The sequence below is a fragment of the Oncorhynchus kisutch genome, linkage group LG26 (assembly GCF_002021735.2).
Source record: "Oncorhynchus kisutch isolate 150728-3 linkage group LG26, Okis_V2, whole genome shotgun sequence".
Lineage (NCBI taxonomy): Eukaryota > Metazoa > Chordata > Actinopteri > Salmoniformes > Salmonidae > Oncorhynchus > Oncorhynchus kisutch.
Window position 1 is genome coordinate 47,529,258 of NC_034199.2, and position 17,371 is coordinate 47,546,628.

The 17,371-nt window shown below is 43.9% G+C and overlaps 1 protein-coding gene across 3 annotated transcripts in view; it reads left to right on the top strand.

The window, feature by feature from the left end:
* The window catches only part of LOC109882462 (receptor-type tyrosine-protein phosphatase-like N), a 92,103-nt gene that overhangs the window by 43,580 nt on the left and 31,152 nt on the right, over positions 1-17,371 (top strand). For 2 of the 3 annotated variants that reach the window (XM_031806094.1, XM_031806096.1), the window contains exons 4-12: positions 1,559-1,655; positions 1,934-2,339; positions 2,745-3,117; positions 6,481-6,612; positions 7,072-7,106; positions 7,245-7,543; positions 9,562-9,648; positions 9,782-9,861; positions 12,429-12,493. In XM_031806094.1, coding sequence (XP_031661954.1) covers positions 1,559-1,655; positions 1,934-2,339; positions 2,745-3,117; positions 6,481-6,612; positions 7,072-7,106; positions 7,245-7,543; positions 9,562-9,648; positions 9,782-9,861; positions 12,429-12,493 — 1,574 coding nt within the window. The remainder of the gene's footprint in view (positions 1-1,558; positions 1,656-1,933; positions 2,340-2,744; positions 3,118-6,480; positions 6,613-7,071; positions 7,107-7,244; positions 7,544-9,561; positions 9,649-9,781; positions 9,862-12,428; positions 12,494-17,371) is intronic. The other variant, XM_031806095.1, reaches the window with a different exon arrangement.

Consider the following 17,371-nt stretch of genomic DNA (forward strand, 5'->3'; position numbering starts at 1 on the left):
GCATACAGTATTATATAGAGCCATTATTGCATGGAACTTCCTTCCATCTCATATTGGTCAAATAAACAGCAAACCTGGTTTTAAAAAACAGATAAAGCAACACCTCACGGCACAACGCCTCTCCCCTATTGGACCTAGATAGTTTGGTATAACTCCTCTCCCCTATTGGACCTAGATAGTTTGGTATAACTCCTCTCCCCTATTGGACCTAGATAGTTTGGTATAACTCCTCTCCCCTATTGGACCTAGATAGTTTGGTATAACTCCTCTCCCCTATTGGACCTAGATAGTTTGGTATAACGCCTCTCCCCTATTGGACCTAGATAGTTTGGTATAACTCCTCTCCCCTATTGGACCTAGATAGTTTGGTATAACTCCTCTCCCCTATTGGACCTAGATAGTTTGGTATAACTCCTCTCCCCTATTGGACCTAGATAGTTTGGTATAACTCCTCTCCCCTATTGGACCTAGATAGTTTGGTATAACTCCTCTCCCCTATTGGACCTAGATAGTTTGGTATAACTCCTCTCCCCTATCTGACCTAGATAGTTTGGTATAACGCCTCTCCCCTATTGGACCTAGATAGTTTGGTATAACTCCTCTCTCCTATTGGACCTAGATAGTTTGGTATAACTCCTCTCCCCTATTGGACCTAGATAGTTTGGTATAACGCCTCTCCCCTATTGGACCTAGATAGTTTGGTATAACTCCTCTCTCCTATTGGACCTAGATAGTTTGGAATAACGCCTCTCCCCTATTGGACCTAGATAGTTTGGTATAACTCCTCTCCCCTATTGGACCTAGATAGTTTGGTATAACTCCTCTCCCCTATTGGACCTAGATAGTTTGGTATAACTCCTCTCTCCTATTGGACCTAGATAGTTTGGTATAACGCCTCTCCCCTATTGGACCTAGATAGTTTGGTATAACTCCTCTCCCCTATTGGACCTAGATAGTTTGGTATAACGCCTCTCCCCTATTGGACCTAGATAGTTTGGTATAACTCCTCTCCCCTATTGGACCTAGATAGTTTGGTATAACGCCTCCCCTATTGGACCTAGATAGTTTGGTATAACGCCTCTCCCCTATTGGACCTAGATAGTTTGGTATAACTCCTCTCCCCTATTGGACCTAGATAGTTTGGTATAACTCCTCTCCCCTATTGGACCTAGATAGTTTGGTATAACTCCTCTCCCCTATTGGACCTATATAGTTTGGTATAACTCCTCTCCCCTATTGGACCTAGATAGTTTGGTATAACGCCTCTCTCCTATTGGACCTAGATAGTTTGGTATAACTCCTCTCCCCTATTGGACCTAGATAGTTTGGTATAACTCCTCTCCCCTATTGGACCTAGATAGTTGGTGTGTATGTATTGATATGTAGACTACTTGTAGTTACTACTTGTAGTTACGTAGTTATGTAGTTACGTCCTTGCGCTGTTCATGTCTATATGTTCTGTATTATGTCATGTTTCGTGACCCCAGGAAGAGTATGTGTTGCAAAATTTTGTGGGCATCATTATAAAATATAAATGGTCTGTGTGTTTGGTGTGTAGGTCTATCCTGGCAAGATGACATCACCCAGTACATTGTTACCAAAGAGCTGAGCAGAGTTCCTCACACCCCGAGACCCTCCAAGACCTCTTCCTCACAGTAAGGATCATTACACATTTACAGAATCTAACAGTGGAGTTAGACAAGTAATGGCCTTTTCCTCTTATCGATCCATCATCTTATCGTGCCTCTGTGTAATTGTACTTGCCCAGATGAAAATTAGCTGGGCTGGCTAAATCTAGCATATTCACAAAATGGGTGTTTATTGTTCCTGTCAAATAAACCTAATGAAAGAAAAGTTAGTGGAGTAGACATGCAATATTATGCTTAGAGCTACCCAAAATATACAAAATCATCTTCCTTGTCCTTCCTCTCAGACCCAAGCAGAGCTCCTCCAATCAGGGAGGATACCCCAGCAGCTCCTCCAATCAGGGAGGATACCCCAGCAGCTCCTCCAATCAGGGAGGATACCCCAGCAGCTCCTCCAATCAGGGAGGATACCCCAGCAGCTCCTCCAATCAGGGAGGATACCCCAGCAGCTCCTCCAAGCAGGGAGGATACCCCAGCAGCTCCTCCAATCAGGGAGGATACCCCAGCAGCTCCTCCAATCAGGGAGGATACCCCAGCAGCTCCTCCAATCAGGGAGGATACCCCAGCAGCTCCTCCAATCGGGGAGGATACCCCAGTCAGGCTGACAGCCACCAGGACTACATGATAGTAGACCATGCCCAGTTCCCCCTTCGCATGCAGACCTCGCCCATGGACCCCTATACTTATCAACAGGTACTGTAAGCCATGCACATTAGCACGTACACACAGACACACACACAGACGCACACATACACACAGACACGCATACACACACACAGCTGTGTTTTCATGAAATGTCAGGACTTTTTGTTTAAAAAAAATCACCATTAAAAATAATTTTTTCCCTAACCCTTAACCTAATCTTAACACCAAAAACCCTAACCCCTAACCTAATCTTAACACCAAAAACCCTAACCCCTAACCTAATCTTAACACCAAAAACCCTAACCCCTTCTCAGGACATTAAGGTGAAATGTCAGGACATTAAGGTGAAATGTTAGGACATTAAGGTGAATTAGGACACACACACACACACACAATAGAACATATGTCCTCATCCGTAAAACCATGTGTGTTTTCTCTCTCTGTGTTTTACAGCACAGATACCAGGAAGATGTAGAGCGCTCCCTCCACCAGGGAGGAGTCTACCCAGGGCCCCGCCCCTCCTCCTCCTCTAGATCCCAACAGGCCAAACAGAGAGAGAGAGACCGTCAACTGCTGCAGGACGTCATCTCCCTCTACCTGTCCTCTTCCCCTGCACAGCCCTCGTTCCGCCACAGGGGGGCAGCAGCACTTCCGGCCTCGCCCTACTACGAGGACCTGGAACTGCCTCTGGACTATGTGGAGGACTACAGTCTGACAGAGCAGGATACGGCCAGGCAACAGCAACAACAGAAGAAGATACGGTTACAACTACAACAACAGAAGAAGAAGGTTCCTCAGGACTACAGCTCCCTGGCTGCGCTGGATGGTGAGATAGGGGAACTGCTGAAGTACCTTAAGTAGCAGTGTTAATTAACTCATTTAATGAATTCATTCAAATGAACTAGGTTCAGTAGCAGGGTGTGTGTAAATTCAGTGGGGAAGCCAAGCCAGCGAATTTTTTTTGCCATATTACAACCTATGTGTTGTGATAATTGCGTTGTTTGCTCTGCAACCTGTTAGTTTATATGCCTTGCAACCGTGATATATAGATCTAAAGGCCGAGACAATAAGACACAGTGATATATAGACCTAAAGGCAGAGACAATAAGAAGACACAGTGATATACAGGCCTAAAGGCTGAGACAATAAGAAGACACAGTGATATATAGGCCTAAAGGCAGAGACAATAAGAAGACACCGTGATATATAGACCTAAAGGCAGAGACAATAAGAAGACACAGTGATATATAGACCTAAAGGCAGAGACAATAAGAAGACACAGTGATATATAGACCTAAAGGCAGAGACAATAAGAAGACACAGTGATATATAGACCTAAAGGCCGAGACAATAAGAAGACACAGTGATATATAGGCCTAAAGGCCGAGACAATAAGAAGACACAGTGATATATAGACCTAAAGGCAGAGAAAATAAGAAGACACAGTGATATATAGGCCTAAAGGCTGAGACAATAAGAAGACACAGTGATATATAGACCTAAAGGCAGAGAAAATAAGAAGACACAGTGATATATAGGCCTAAAGGCTGAGACAATAAGAAGACACAGTGATATATAGGCCTAAAGGCTGAGACAATAAGAAGACACAGTGATATATAGACCTAAAGGCAGAGACAATAGAAGACACAGTGATATATAGACCTAAAGGCTGAGACAATAAGAAGACACAGTGATATATAGACCTAAAGGCAGAGACAATAGAAGACACAGTGATATATAGACCTAAAGGCCGAGACAATAAGACACAGTGATATATAGACCTAAAGGCCGAGACAATAAGACACAGTGATATATAGACCTAAAGGCAGAGACAATAAGAAGACACAGTGATATATAGACCTAAAGGCTGAGACAATAAGAAGACACAGTGATATATAGACCGAAAGGCAGAGACAATAGAAGACACAGTGATATACAGACCTAAAGGCAGAGACAATAAGAAGACACAGTGATATATAGACCGAAAGGCAGAGACAATAAGACACAGTGATATATAGACCTAAAGGCAGAGACAATAAGAAGACACAGTGATATATAGGCCTAAAGGCAGAGACAATAAGAAGACACAGTGATATATAGACCTAAAGGCAGAGACAATAAGAAGACACAGTGGCAGAATCAATTCAACCACACCTTTGTTTCATCACAAAACCGGAGAGGAACCTCTGTCCAGTGAAGTCCACAAAACATATTGCATGTAACTAATAGTTATATGACCTACAGCAGGTCAATCAAGTTGATGTTTCTGACATATTTGGACCACTAAACAACTACTGATTTAGAACCACAGAGAGTTACCGCAAGTCGCAAAGAAAACAGGAGCTGCCTCCACTATTCCAGCACCATTTCAACTTCAAAATCATCATCAAATCACCTCTGCTTCGTCTAATACAAATCAAATCAAATCAAATCAAATACAATAACAACTTAAAGATACCAAAAACAATTTAGCCCAGTCAACGTAAGCCAATGGTACTGATTTGTGTGTGTGTGTGTGTGTGTGTCAGTAGAAAAAACATGTTGGCTCTAACACCAATAGCATCCCCCTCTTGTTCATGTTGTCTCTAACATCAATGGCATCCCCCTCTCGTTCATGTTGTCTCTAACACCAATGGCATCCCCCTCTCGTTCATGTTGTCTCTAACACCAATGGCATCCCCCTCTCGTTCATGTTGTCTCTAACACCAATGGCATCCCCCTCTCCTTCATGTTGTCTCTAACACCAATGGCATCCCCCTCTCGTTCATGTTGTCTCTAACACCAATGGCATCCCCCTCTCGTTCATGTTGTCTCTAACATCAATGGCATCCCCCTCTCGTTCATGTTGTCTCTAACACCAATGGCATCCCCCTCTCCTTCATGTTGTCTCTAACACCAATGGCATCCCCCTCTCGTTCATGTTGTCTCTAACACCAATGGCATCCCCCTCTCCTTCATGTTGTCTCTAACACCAATGGCATCCCCCTCTCCTTCATGTTGTCTAAACGGTTGATGACTCTGTCATACAGTACAGGTTTTTATATGTGTTGTCCCTGGCTACCTGGATAAAATACTTGCACGCTGGCCTGACTTCCATTCATGGGCAACAATGAGCCAGCTAGTTAACATTAGCATACTACATCTAGATACATATTGAACATCCGTCCTTTCAGGTCAGTGGCACAACAATGTATGCATTTATGGTTGGATCATAATTGTCATTGTAATCATTGGCCAGTATGGATGATTTAGTAAAACCTCAAGTCCAAATCCCAATCTCCATCCATGGCCATGGCTAATTTAGGAAAGGGATGATTTTAGCTAGCTAGCTACCGGAGTACAACAACAACAACGAAATGCAAAAATTCAAGTTTGTTTTCTGTAAATTACATTCTGCTTTTGATGTGATGTGATTGATGTGAAGCCAAATCCAAAATGGCTTCCCCTTGACACTTTTTTTGGTGCGCCAGGACCAATCACAGCTGAGTTCACTCAGTTTAGCTCAATGCTGAAAGGTTATTATTTTAGGTATTTTTCATCAAGGGAGGCCAAATGCTCACTGACTTCCCTTGCGTTGAATGGCACGGGCGGCAACAATGTCATCCTCAATGTCAACAATGCCTTGTTATCTCTTCTGACTAACCTGGACATGCTATCTCTTCTGACTAACCTGGACATGCTATCTCTTCTGACTAACCTGGACATGCTATCTCTTCTGACTAACCTGGCCTTGCTATCTCTTCTGACTAACCTGGCTATGCTATCTCTTCTGACTAACCTGGCCTTGCTATCTCTTCTGACTAACCTGGCCATGCTATCTCTTCTGACTAACCTGGACATGCTATCTCTTCTGACTAACCTGGCCTTGCTATCTCTTCTGACTAACCTGGCCATGCTATCTCTTCTGACTAACCTGGCCTTGCTATCTCTTCTGACTAACCTGGCCTTGCTATCTCTTCTGACTAACCTGGCCTTGCTATCTCTTCTGACCAACCTGGCCATGCTATCTCTTCTGACTAACTTGGTCCTGACAGTTTACTACAGTCTACTATGACTAACCTGGTCCTGACAGTTTACTACAGTCTACTATGACTAGCCTGGTCCTGACAGTTTACTACAGTCTACTATTAGCCTGGTCCTGACAGTTTACTGAGACTAGCCTGTCATTTCTGTGTGTCTGTCTGTGTAGAGTCTATCCTACAGCGTATGGTGGAGACCCTGGAGATGTACGGTGTTGATCCTAGAGACCTGACCCCCCAGCAGCTCTACAGACTTGCTGTGGTGCTGCAAAGGATGAAGGCTGACGACCAGGAGAATGCAGGTACCACAGACCTCTGTCTGTCTGTCTGTCTGTCTGTCTGTCTGTCTGTCTGTCTGTCTGTCTGTCTGTCTGTCTGTCTGTCTGTCTGTCTGTCTGTCTGTCTGTCTGTCTGTCTGTCTGTCTGTCTGTCTGTCTGTCTGACCATGGTGCTGCAGCTGATGCAGGCTGAGGACCATTGTTCTGATCTGACTCACAACTGTTCTAGCTCGGATATTCTCTTCTCATATTAGTCTTTTCTTGCCTCGTTGGACCATCCTGTTCTCATGAGCAGTCAGAATGGTGGATCAGTCGTTTTCAGCACATTTCCAAAAAACTATGGTGGATGCGTAACAAGGCCAGGCTCAGTTCATCCGTCTGCACAGAGAACGTAGTCATTCAATATCAATGAATAATGAACGAATTACACATTAGTCATTTCCTGTAAATCATTTTAATGCTCTCTTTCTTCTCTTTTTTCAGATCCGTTTACCAATGAACCGATCACACCGAAGGAGGTATGTTCAGATCAGATGAGTGCAGAAATACAGTACTAAGTGGTATTGCATGACATTTATAATATTAGGTTTATATTATAATGCTGCTATCATGGTCATTGTCCTGTCTCTTGGTGTCTCTGGGTGTCCTCTACACAGAAACAGCAGATGCTTAAAAACAGTGACACCGTGTCCAACAAGGGAGAGAATGCTCCCCTCCCTGTCCCCTCTCCTTCCTCTACCTCGGTAGCTGATGTGGCCCCTACCCTGGCCCTTGCTGCCACTAGTCCCACCCTCAAAGCACCTATAGGGGTCATCGTGACGGCCAAGGACTCCTCTGTCTCTGTGGAGGATGTGAAAGAGAAGGTGAAAAGCTCCAATGTCCCAGCAGGGTTACCAGCTGCTGAGAGGGGAACAGCAGCTAGGGAGGAGTATGGATACATCGTCACCAACCAGAGGTCTGTTCTGGTAACTGACTGTGTGGATCTCTTATACAAGTTAGGATTCAGACCGTAGTCCTTAATACTGTCTGTAAAGCTATGACTCATACCTTAGTCCTTCATGCTGTCTGTAAAGCTATGACTCATACCTTAGTCTTTCATGCTGTCTGTAAAGCTATGACTCATACCTTAGTCCTTAATACTGTCTGTAAAGCTATGACTCGTACCTTAGTCCTTCATGCTGTCTGTAAAGCTATGACTCGTACCTTAGTCTTTCATGCTGTCTGTAAAGCTATGACTGGTACCTTAGTCTTTCATGCTGTCTGTAAAGCTATGTCTCGTACCTTAGTCGTTCATGCTGTCTGTAAAGCTATGACTCGTACCTTAGTCTTTCATGCTGTCTGTAAAGCTATGACTCGTACTTTAGTCTTTCATGCTGTCTGTAAAGCTGTGACTCGTACCTTAGTCTTTCATGCTGTCTGTAAAGCTATGACTCGTACGTTAGAATGTCATGCTTTCTGTAAAGCTATGACTCATACCTTAGTCCTTAATACTGTCTGTAAAGCTATGACTCGTACCTTAGTCTTTCATGCTCTCTGTAAAGCTATGACTCGTACCTTAGTCCTTAATACTGTCTGTAAAGCTATGACTCGTACCTTAGTCCTTAAAACTGTCTGTAAAGCTATGACTCGTACCTTAGTCTTTCATGCTGTCTGTAAAGCTATGACTCGTACCTTAGTCCTTAATACTGTCTGTAAAGCTATGACTCGTACCTTAGTCCTTCATGCTGTCTGTAAAGCTATGACTCATACCTTAGTCTTTCATGCTGTCTGTAAAGCTATGACTCGTACCTTAGTCTTTCATGCTGTCTGTAAAGCTATGTCTCGTACCTTAGTCTATCATGCTGTCTGTAAAGCTATGACTCGTACCTTAGTCCTTAATACTGTCTGTAAAGCTATGACTCGTACCTTAGTCCTTCATGCTGTCTGTAAAGCTATGACTCGTACCTTAGTCCTTCATGCTGTCTGTAAAGCTATGACTCGTACCTTAGTCCTTCATGCTGTCTGTAAAGCTATGACTCGTACCTTAGTCTTTCATGCTGTCTGTAAAGCTATGTCTCGTACCTTAGTCTATCATGCTGTCTGTAAAGCTATGACTCGTACCTTAGTCCTTCATGCTGTCTGTAAAGCTATGACTCGTACCTTAGTCATTCATGCTGTCTGTAAAGCTATGACTCGTACCTTAGTCCTTAATACTGTCTGTAAAGCTATGACTCGTACCTTAGTCCTTCATGCTGTCTGTAAAGCTATGACTCATACCTTAGTCTTTCATGCTGTCTGTAAAGCTATGACTCGTACCTTAGTCTTTCATGCTGTCTGTAAAGCTATGTCTCGTACCTTAGTCTTTCATGCTGTCTGTAAAGCTATGACTCGTACCTTAGTCCTTAATACTGTCTGTAAAGCTATGACTCGTACCTTAGTCCTTAAAACTGTCTGTAAAGCTATGACTCATACCTTAGTCTTTCATGCTGTCTGTAAAGCTATGACTCGTACCTTAGTCCTTAATACTGATACTTGGCCTTTTTTTACACATCTAAATGATACTATGATATCTAAATGATACTATGATATCTAAATGATACTATGATATCTAAATGATAATATGATATCTAAATGATACTATGATATCTAAATGATACTATGATATCTAAATGATACTATGATATCTAAATGATACTATGATATCTAAATGATACTATGATATCTAAATGATACTGCATAAGGCAATTATATCATTACCGCTGCAGAGCAGGATGTTTGCGTATATTTAATCAAATTTATTTATATAGCCCTTCGTACATCAGCTGATATCTCAAAGTGCTGTACAGAAACCCAGCCTAAAACCCCAAACAGCAAGCAATGCAGGTGTAGAAGCACGGTGGCTAGGAAAAACTCCCTAGAAAGGCCATATGGTTGTTGATGAATGTAATGTCTTAATTGCACGTTGTTGTCATTGTTGTCATTGTTGTTCTCCAGTCCTCTCAGTCTGTATGATGGGGTGAAACTACTGGAACTATTGGCAGAGAGAATTCACCTGACTACCAGCAGCTTCATCAACATCAGGTACTGTATGGTCACGGTGTGTGTGTGTCTCTGTGGACGTGTGCTTGTATGCGTGCGTGTGTATGTGTCTGTGTGTGGCAGTATATACAGTAAGTCAATAATACCTGTTTCCCTGCTTGCTATGTTGCTCCAGTGTTGTGGGTCCAGCCCTGACGTTCAGGATCAGACAAAACCCTCAGAATATGAGTGCAGAGGATGTGGCTGAGAAGGCTGGTGAGAAAGAACCTGTCTGTCTGTCTGTCTGTCTCTCTCTCTCTCTCTCTCTCTTTTCCCCTCTAGCCCTCTCGCTCACAGATTAAAATGTTGCACAAGAGGGAGACAGAAAGACAGAGATAATGAAACTAGGTCTGGGATCCATTATTTTGGGTTTTTTGTCCCAAACGCCACCCTATTCCATATACAGTGCACTACTTTTCCCAAGGGTCTGTATGGCTCTGGTCATTTACGGTGCAGCCTCTATCAGCAGCCAGACAGCTCTCTGACATTCTGGGCTCTGAATATTTTCTAATCCCTACATTTCATCCTAAAATTCTAATTTAACTCAACCATTGTTTAACATTTCCTTATATATACAGTTGATGTCAGAAGTTTACATACACTTTGGTTGGAGTCATTAAAACTAGTTTTTCAACCACTCCACAAATTTCTTGTTAACAAACTATAGTTTTGGCAAGTCGGTTAGGACATCTACTTTGTGCATGACACAAGTAATTTCTCCAACAATTGTTATTGACAGATTATTTCACTTATAATTCACTGTATCACAGTTCCAGTGGGTCAGAAGTTTACATACACTAAGTTGACTGTGCCTTTAAACAGCTTAGAAAATTCCAGAAAATTATGTCAGGGCTTTAAAAGCTTCTGATAGGCTAATTGACATCATTTGAGTCAATTGGAGGTGTACCTGTGGATGTATTTCAAGGCCTACCTTCAAACTCAGTCCCTCTTTGCTTGACATCATGGGAAAATCAAAAGTAATCAGCCAAGAACTCCATAAGTCTGGTTCATCCTTGGGAGCAATTTCCAAACGCCTGAAGGTACCACGTTCATCTGTACAAGCAATAGTACGCAAGTATAAACACCATGGGACCACGCAGCCGTCATACCGCTCAGGAAGGAGACGCCTTCTGTCTCCTAGAGATTAACCTACTTTGGTGCGAAAAGTGCAAATCAATTACAGAACAGCAGCAAAGGACCTTGTAAAGATGCTGGAGGAAACAGGTACAAAAGTATCTATATCCACAGTAAAACGACTCCTATATCGACATAATCTGAAAGGCCCCTCAGCAAGGAAGAAGCTACTGCTCCAAAAACCGCCATAAAAATGCCAGACTACGGTTTGCAACTGCACATGGGGACAAAGCTGTACTTTTTGGAGAAATGTCCTTTCGCCTGATGAAACAAAAATAGAACTGTTTGACCATCGTTATGTTTGGAGGAAAAAGAGGGAGGCTTGCAAGCTGAAGAACACCATCCCAACCGTGAAGCACGGGGTGGCAGCATCATGTTGTGGGGGTGCTTTCCTGCAGGAGGGACAGGTGAACTTCACAAAATAGATGGCACCATGAGCAGGGAAAATTATGTGGATATATTGAAGCAACATCTCAAGACATCAGTCAGGAAGTTAAAGCTTGGTTGCAAATGGGTCTTCCAAATGGACAATAACCCCAAGCATACTTCCAAAGTTGTGGCAAAATGGCTTAAGGACAACAAAGTCAAGGTATTGGAGTGGCCATCACAAAGCCCTGACCTCAATCCCATAGAACATTTGTGGGCAGAACTGAAAAAATGTGTGCGAGCAAGGAGGCCTACAAACCTGACTCAGTTACACCAGCTCTGTCAGGAGGAATGGTCCAAAATTCACCCAAAATATTGTGGGAAGCTTGTGGAAGGCTCCCTGAAATGTTTGACCCAAGTTAAACAATTTAAAGGCAATGCTACCAAATACTAATTGAATGTATGTTAACTTCTGACCCACTGGGAATGTGATGAAAGAAATAAAAGCTTAAATAAATTATTCTCTCTACTATTATTCTGACATTTCACATTCTTAAAATATTGTGGTGATCCTAACTGACCTAAGACAGGGAATTTTTACTCTGATTAAATGTCAGGAAATGTGAAAAACTGTACATCAGAACTATTTCTTTGAGAAACTCTTTAGAGGAAATGATAAAATAAAAAAAAACTGAGTTTATTCAATTTAGTGATAAAATATCTTTAGAGCCTTAGAAGAAGAGCTATAAATATATATTTCCCACAGTCTGTCTGTGGCAGAACTCCAGCTGATCTATTTCCCACAGTCTGTCTGTGGCAGAACTCCAGCTGATCTATTTCCCACAGTCTGTCTGTGGCAGAACTCCAGCTGATCTATTTCCCACAGTCTGTCTGTGGCAGAACTCCAGCTGATCTATTTCCCACTGTCTGTCTGTGGCAGAACTCCAGCTGATCTATTTCCCACAGTCTGTCTGTGGCAGTACTCCAGCTGAATGTAAAAGTTAGACCCTGGCTGGGTTGAGAGAGACATGTACTGATGTCAACATTTTCCTGTCCTTTCCCTGTCCTTTTTCTGTGATTCTAGTTAGGTGTGGCATATAACCCACAATTCCTTTTACTCTGAGCCTCATCGGAGCTGACAGCACAGACTGTGCATCCAAAATAGCACCCTATTCCCTATTCCAGCGCATTACTTTTGACCAGGGCTCATAGGGCTCAGACAGAATAGTATGTTGATATTCACAAATGATAACTGTTGGCTCTGTTTGTTGTGGTTTTGTCAGTGTCTGAGAAGACCTTTCTGGAGTCTGAGACAGGACTGAAGATCCTGCAGACTGGTGTGGGAGAGGTATAGTATAACTGTACAAATACACACTCTCTCTCTCTCTCTTTCTCTCTGTCTCTGTGTCTCTCTCTCTCTGTCTGTCTCTCTGTCGTACACTGAGGATATTGTTGCAGAATTCTGCATGCACAGTCTCAATTTGGTGTTTTTCCCATGTTGTGAATTCTTGGTTGGTGAGCGGACCCCAGATCTCACATCCATAAAGGGCAATGGGTTCTATAACTATTCAAGTATTTTTAGCCACATCCCAATTGTTATGTTGAATTTTATGTTCCTTTTGATGGCCCTTCGTGCCTTGTCTCTCAGATCGTTCACAGTTTTGTGGAAGTTACCTGTGGCTCTGATGTTTAGGCTGAGGTATGTATAGTTTTTTGTGTGCTCTAGGGCAACGGTGTTGAGATGGAATTTGAATTTCTGATCCTAGCAACTGGACCTTGTTTGGAACACCATTATTTTGGTCTTACAGAAATTTACTGTCAGGGCCCAGGACTGACAGAATATGTGCAGAAGATCTAGGTGCTGCTGTAGGCCCTCCTTGGTTGGGGATTATCAGCAAACAGTAGACATTTGACTGCAGATTCTAGTAGGGTGAGGTCAGGTGCTGCAGGCTATTCTAGTGCCCTCGCCAATTCGTTGATATATTTATGTTGAAGAGGGTGGGGCTTAAGCTGCATCCCTGTCTCACCCCACGGCCCTGTGGGAAGAAATGTGTGTTTTTTTGCCAATTTTAACCGCATACTTTTTGTTTGTCTAAATGGATTGTATAATGTCGTATGTTTTTCCCCCAACACCACTTTTCATCAATTTGTATAATAGACCAATGGTGTAAAAATACTTTAAACTACTACTTTAGTCGTTTTTTGGGATATCTGTACTTTACTTTACTATTTTTGACAACTTTTACTTTTACTTCACTACATCCCTAAAGAAAAGTATGTACTTGTTACGCCATGCATTTCCCCTGACACCCAAAAGTAGTCGTTACATTTTGAATGCTCAGCAGGACAGGAAAATGGTCCAATTCACACACTTATCAACAGAACATCCCTGGTCGTCCCTTCTGCCTCTGATCTGAAGGACTCACTAAACACTAATGCTTAATTTGTCAATTATGTCTGGGTGTTGGAGTATGACCCTGGCTATCCATAAATAAAATAATTAAATAAAATTTAAAAAAGAAAATGGTGCTGGCTTAAACTTAATCTGGCTTAATAAAAGGAATTTGAAAGGATTTATAATTTTGATACTTAAGTATATTTAAAACCAAATACTTTTAGACCTTTCTCAAGTAGGATTTTACCGGGTGACTTTCACTTTTACTTGAGTCATTTTCTATTAAGGTATCTTTACTTTTACTCAAGTATGACAGTTGGGTACTTTGCCACCACTGTAGCAGACCCTCATGCCAAATTGAGTCCAAAGCTTTTTTGAAATCAATAAAGCATGAGAAGACTTTGCCTTTGTTTTGGTTTGTTTGTCAATTAGGTGGTGAAGGGTGAATACGTGGTCTGTCTTATGGTCATTTTCCACTTTGTGGATTGGGGTGATCATATCTTGGTTCCAAATATTGGGGATCTGAGGATGATGGTAAAGAGTTTAAGCATAGCCAACTGGAATTTGTTGTCTGTATATTTTATAATTTCATTGAGGATACCATCAACACCACAGGCCTTTGGGTTGGTTTTTATTTTATTTTGTCCTCTAGTTCATTCAAGGTAATTGGAGAATCCAGTGGGATCAGGTAGTCTTTAATAGTTGATTCTAAGATTTGTAATTGATCATGTATATCATTTGGCTGTTTGTTCTTTGTTATAGAGCCAAAAAGATTGGAGAAGTGGTTTATCCTTAAACCTTTTGTCCAGGAAATTATCTAGAAGGGATTGAATGTGTTGTTGCCTAATATTTTTTTTTTGTAGATTTCCACACTATTTTCCTTCCATCTATAGCATTTATTAATATTACTCAGTTCCTTTGGCTTTGATGCCTCATGATTGAGTATTGCTCTGTTCAAGTAGACTGAGTTTGCTGTGATATGATAGTGGTGTCAGTGGGCTGACTGTGAATACTCTGAGAGACTCTGGGTTGAGGTCAGTGATAAAGTAGTCTACAGTACTACTGCCAAGAGATGAGCTATAGGTGTACCTACCTTAGGAGTCCCCCCGAAGCCTACCTTAGGAGTCCCCCTGAAGCCTACCGTTGGAGTCCCCCTGAAGCCTACCTCAGGAGTCCCCTTGAAGCCTACCTTAGGAGTCCCCCCGAAGCCTACCTTAGGAGTCCCCCCGAAGCCTACCGTAGGAATCCCCCCGAAGCCTACCTTAGGAGTCCCCCCGAAGCCTACCTTAGGAGTCCCCCCGAAGCCTACCGTAGGAGCCTACCGTAGGAATCCCCCCGAAGCCTACCTTAGGAGTCCCCCCGAAGCCTACCTTAGGAGTCCCCCCGAAGCCTACCGTAGGAGTCCCCCCGATGCCTACCTTAGGAGTCCCCCCGAAGCCTACTATTGACTATGTACAAATGTGAGAGCTGCAGGAGTTGTGACACGTTTTTGTTGGTTATGTTGTCATCGTTGTGTTTAGGTGGGAATATGGGGGAGGGAATGCTGTCAGCTCCAGGTAGGTGTTTGTCCCCCTGTGTGCTGAGGATGTCAGGTTCTTGTCAGGGTTCTGGCATTTAGGACCATCACAGTAGGTGTGAGCAGAGCATGTTGAGCATCGGATACTTACCTACTAGGTTGCAGGTTGGGGCTGTTTCTCTGCTCAGAGCCTGGGCATCTCTCTCCCTCTCTCCCTCTCTCCCTCCTCCCCCTGACCCCCCCCCCCCCCCCCCCCCCCCCCAAATATATGGAGACTTGGCTGTCTCTATCTCAATAAGAGAGTGTGCAAAGCTGTCAACAAGGCAAAGGTTGGCTACTTATGTGTTATTTCATAGTATTCATGTCTTCACTATTATTCTGTTCTACTCTGTTGTACTCTGCTCTACTCTGCTCTGTTCTACTCTACTCTGTTCTACTCTGTTCTACTCCGCTCTGTTCTACTCTGCTCTGTTCTGCTCTGCTCTGTTCTACTCAGTTCTACTCTGTTCTACTCTACTCTGTTCTGCTCTGTTCTGCTCTGTTCTACTCTATTCTGTTCTGCTCTGCATCTCTCCCACATACTACCTATTCTTGCTGGGGCAACAAACCAGACCCTCCCACACCTCCTCTCCCCCACCTCTGTTACTCTCCCTTACCCAACAGCAACATGTGCCGCATTTGCTAGGGCAACACCTTTTGAAGTGACAAGTGGTGTACAGCGGTTGAATAGAGTTTGAGGGAAAGATCTATGAGGCCTTACATTGGAGCCTAGGAGAAAGCATTTTTCTTCGTTCCATTCCCTTTCTCTTTTCGTTTCACTAACTTGCCCTCCTCTTTCCTTGTGTGTCGGTCCACCCTACTTGATACACATTTCTGTAATCCTTTGCTGAAATCCCAAACCCTCCTTTCCAAGAGGCTATTTCCAGGATTATTAGAGATATCAGGACTTGTCGGGTCATACATCAGGAGTGGAAGAAGGAGAGCTCATCTAATGTTTTATGTTTCGCATCATCCTCATTTGATGATGGAGCGGATGATCCTGGAGAGATGGAGCGGTTGATCCTGGAGAGATGGAGCGGTTGATCCTGGAGAGATGGAGCGGTTGATCCTGGAGAGATGGAGCGGTTGATCCTGGAGAGATGGAGCGGTTGATCCTGGAGAGATGGAGCGGATGATCCTGGAGAGATGGAGCGGTTGATCCTGGAGAGATGGAGCGGTTGATCCTGGAGAGATGGAGCGGTTGATCCTGGAGAGATGGAGCGGTTGATCCTGGAGAGATGGAGCGGTTGATCCTGGAGAGATGGAGCGGTTGATCCTGGAGAGATGGAGCGGATGATCCTGGAGAGATGGAGCGGTTGATCCTGGAGAGATGGAGCGGTTGATCCTGGAGAGATGGAGCGGATGATCCTGGAGAGATGGAGCGGTTGATCCTGGAGAGATGGAGCGGATGATCCTGGAGAGATGGAGCGGATGATCCTGGAGAGATGGAGCGGTTGATCCTGGAGAGATGGAGCGGTTGATCCTGGAGAGATGGAGCGGTTGATCCTGGAGAGATGGAGCGGTTGAACCTGGAGAGATGGAGCGGTTGATCCTGGAGAGATGGAGCGGTTGATCCTGGAGAGATGGAGCGGTTGATCCTGGAGAGATGGAGCGGTTGATCCTGGAGAGATGGAGCGGATGATCCTGGAGAGATGGAGCGGTTGATCCTGGAGAGATGGAGCGGTTGATCCTGGAGAGATGGAGCGGATGATCCTGGAGAGATGGAGCGGATGATCCTGGAGGGATGGAGCAGTTGAGAGATGGAGCGGTTGATCCTGGAGAGATGGAGCGGTTGAGAGATGGAGCGGTTGATCCTGGAGAGATGGAGCGGTTGATCCTGGAGAGATGGAGCGGTTGATCCTGGAGAGATGGAGCGGTTGATCCTGGAGAGATGGAGCGGATGATCCTGGAGAGATGGAGCAGTTTATCCTGGAGAGATGGAGCGGTTGAAAGATGGAGCGGTTGATCCTGGAGGGATGGAGCGGTTGAGATATGGAGCGGTTGAGAGATGGAGCGGTTGAGAGATGGAGCAGTTGATCCTGGAGGGATGGAGCGGATGATCCTGGAGGGATGGAGCGGTTGAGAGATGGAGCGGTTGAGAGATGGAGCGGTTGAGAGATGGAGCGGTTGATCCTGGAGAGATGGAGCGGTTGATCCTGGAGAGATGGAGCGGTTGATCCTGGAGAGATGGAGCGGATGGTTACTGTGGTGTCAGGTGGGTGGTTACTGTGGTGACAGGTGGGTGGTTGCTGTGGTGTCAGGTGGGTGGTTACTGT